Raw genomic sequence first — 2,843 nt, forward strand, 5'->3', positions numbered from 1 at the left:
GTGTCTAGATCTAGCCTTATTTCAAGGGGTGAGTTACGGGAATACAAATTTTGCAGCGTTGGATTTCAAACGTCACTTTTGTTAAAGATTTTTTTATGCCTCGTTCATTTCACCGATTCGAGTTTTCAGTTCTAGGTTTCTACAGTAAAAAAACTCTGAGAAAATGTCACATCTAACTTTTTCTGCTACAGTGAAAAACTCTCAGAAAATATCACATCACAGCTCGAATTGAAAACTCGAATCCACGAAATTATAAGTTTTATTCTCAATGTAATTTAGATTTATGCCACGTGTTTTTTTTTTTAATTTTTAAAAACTAGTTCAATCATATGCACGAATCAAAACTCCAATATTCCAGGCGTAAATCCGACACTTGAGGTCTTTTCGAGCTTCTCCAGAGTTTCTCTACCTTCGAGTGGGTTGTCCCGGCCCATGCTAAGGAAAGCCCATATAACAGACTCCCCAAGTAAAGTTAGTCCAATGGGCTTACGAGGCCCAATACGAGTTAAGCCCATTTAAACTTAGTTGAGAAAAAACCGAGTGACCCACATATTCCGTTATCCGAAACGCGCGGAAAACATGTTGATTAAGCGGAGCCTACTCCCATTCTCTCTGGGCACTTTCGTCAAACACCTTCCGACCGCCAATCCACCGCCGTCGTTCTCGCCGCTCGGATTCCGACGAGAAACCTTCTCTACGAATACAATCAAATCCTCTCACTTCCAAACCCTAACTTCCTCTCAGCAGGACCAACTCCGTCTCTACGTAGATTCGCTTCTTCAATGGAACCAGGTTTCTCTCTCTCTCTCTTACTACATTTACTTTGCCCTCTGTTTTCGCTGTTTGGTTGCCGAGAAAAGGTCGAGAAACTGAGAAAGAGAATATCTTTGTAATGAGTTCGTCGAATTGCAGAAAATGAATTTGACGGCGGTTACGGAGGTGGACGAGGTCATGGAAAGGCATGTGGAGGACTCGCTTGCGATAATACCTCCGATTCGGAATTCTTATCTTTCGCATTGTAGCTCTTCGTGTGATCACCTCAAGCTTGTTGACGTTGGGAGTGGCGCCGGTCTTCCCGGACTGATCCTAGCCATTGCCTGTCCTGGTGAAGATCATTTCCATTGTCTCAACGGCTTTGCTTGATCCAGCAAAATGAAAAACAAAAGAATAAGGTCGAGTAAAAATTTATGGCATTTAATCATAAATATTGTTTTGGTGAATAGGTTGGGAAGTTACTCTTATGGAGTCTATGAACAAACGTTGCGTTTTCTTGGAGCATGTGATTGCTTATGTTGGTTTGGCCAATGTTCAAGTTGTCAGAGGAAGAGCAGAGGTCCTAGCTCCTTTTTTTTTTTTTAGTTTCTCGTTACAGCATAAACTGATGTTTTATGGTTGTCAAATGTTAACTTTACAAAATCAAAAGAAACTAAGCCCCCAAATGGACGTTATTTAGCAAAAGTTCGGCCTTGACGTGTGTGGAGATGAATATAAACATGGTTTCTCGTTGAAAATATGAGATAAAGTCTACGCTCAGAAATTACATTCTCATGGATGAATGAATGTTTTTAACCTTGTTATAGGACAGAATTTGGGGCGGGATCAATGCTTCAGAGAGAAATTTGATGTAACAGTTGCCAGAGCAGTTGCGGAAATGAGAGTCTTAGGTAACTATAAAAGATACAAATCGCTTTTATTTTGTCTCTCTGAGTGTATTTACAAGACTTGAAGTTCATTTATTGTTTGTGATGGTCAGCTGAATACTGTCTTCCTCTGGTTCGCGTTGGGGGTTTGTTTGTGGCTGCGAAGGGCCACGATCCTGAGGTGTGTTTTGCTTTCTACAATTCAAGGCTTCTCAGAAATCTTTGTGTAGCGTTTTCATATGTGAATGAATGACTAAGCATTCTGTTTGCTTGGTGTGTTGGAATAGGTAGAAGTTACAAAGGCAGAAAGAGCAATTGAAATGATGGGAGCATCTGTATTACAAGTATGCTCTGGTATGTTCATTCATGTGATATCAAGATTAGCTAACAATATTTCTTTACATGAAGTTCTTTTTTTTTTTTTTTTTCAAGAGTTTATGTTGAATCAAGCCCTTTTGTTTTTGTAATTGTTAGAAATGAGACATCACAGCTTGCTAGTCTCTCATAATATTGTCCTAACTAGCAACTACTTATTTATAAACTGTGAGATCACGCAATGCTATGATTTGTGATTTGAGACCAGGAACTTTCCTATTGCTTGACCAAATAAATATCAAGGTCAAATTCACCAATAGATTTTTGGCATATTTTGAAATAAAACCCTTTTCTTTCCACTTCAAAACTTAGCATTTTAGCTGAAACTTGAATGCTTGGCTGCTCGTGTGTTAAGTTAATGTCATTTGTGCAAGATTACCTGTTGACCTTGTTAAAAGGTAGTTCATCTTATCATCCCTTTTTATAAATATGAGTTAATGTGAATTTACTAAAACTGACTGTGCTTCGTGAATGCTCAGTGTTGCTAGAATTATAAATACACACATATTGCTATGTTTCCTTATGCAAGTTATCTTTTTCTACCCAGTGGAATCTCACAGTCCGCATGGACAGAGAACTGCGGTCGTATGTTTTAAGGCTCGTCCCACACCAAAGAAATATCCCCGTGATCCAGGTACACCAGCAAAACTTCCATTGTAAATATTCAAATGCGCATTATTTCACTATTTGTTGTAGTTGTTGCCTTTCCTACCCATCTTCACCAACTTTTGTTATGGCAACTTGTACGTTGAGAATTCTAAACTTTTCCTATTTGTAGTTCGAGTGACTATTAAGAAATAAAACTCACCTTTTGACGACCAGGAATGC

General features: G+C 38.9%; 1 protein-coding gene across 2 annotated transcripts in view; it reads left to right on the forward strand.

Moving 5' to 3' along the window:
- The first annotated feature begins 567 nt into the window (after positions 1–567).
- LOC21393398 (ribosomal RNA small subunit methyltransferase G) overlaps positions 568–2,843 on the forward strand; it is a 4,078-nt gene continuing 1,802 nt past the window's right edge. The window contains exons 1-7 of one of the 2 annotated variants that reach the window (XM_024176200.1): positions 568–792; positions 913–1,105; positions 1,224–1,333; positions 1,586–1,664; positions 1,754–1,821; positions 1,928–1,994; positions 2,563–2,649. In XM_024176200.1, coding sequence (XP_024031968.1) covers positions 580–792; positions 913–1,105; positions 1,224–1,333; positions 1,586–1,664; positions 1,754–1,821; positions 1,928–1,994; positions 2,563–2,649 — 817 coding nt within the window. In that variant the 5' untranslated portion in view covers positions 568–579. Of the gene's footprint in view, positions 793–912; positions 1,106–1,223; positions 1,334–1,585; positions 1,665–1,753; positions 1,822–1,927; positions 1,995–2,562; positions 2,831–2,843 lie in introns of those variants that run through there. The other variant, XM_010114285.2, reaches the window with a different exon arrangement.

This window comes from Morus notabilis, unplaced genomic scaffold (genome assembly GCF_000414095.1).
Source record: "Morus notabilis unplaced genomic scaffold, ASM41409v2 Scaffold1960, whole genome shotgun sequence".
NCBI classification, from domain to species: domain Eukaryota; kingdom Viridiplantae; phylum Streptophyta; class Magnoliopsida; order Rosales; family Moraceae; genus Morus; species Morus notabilis.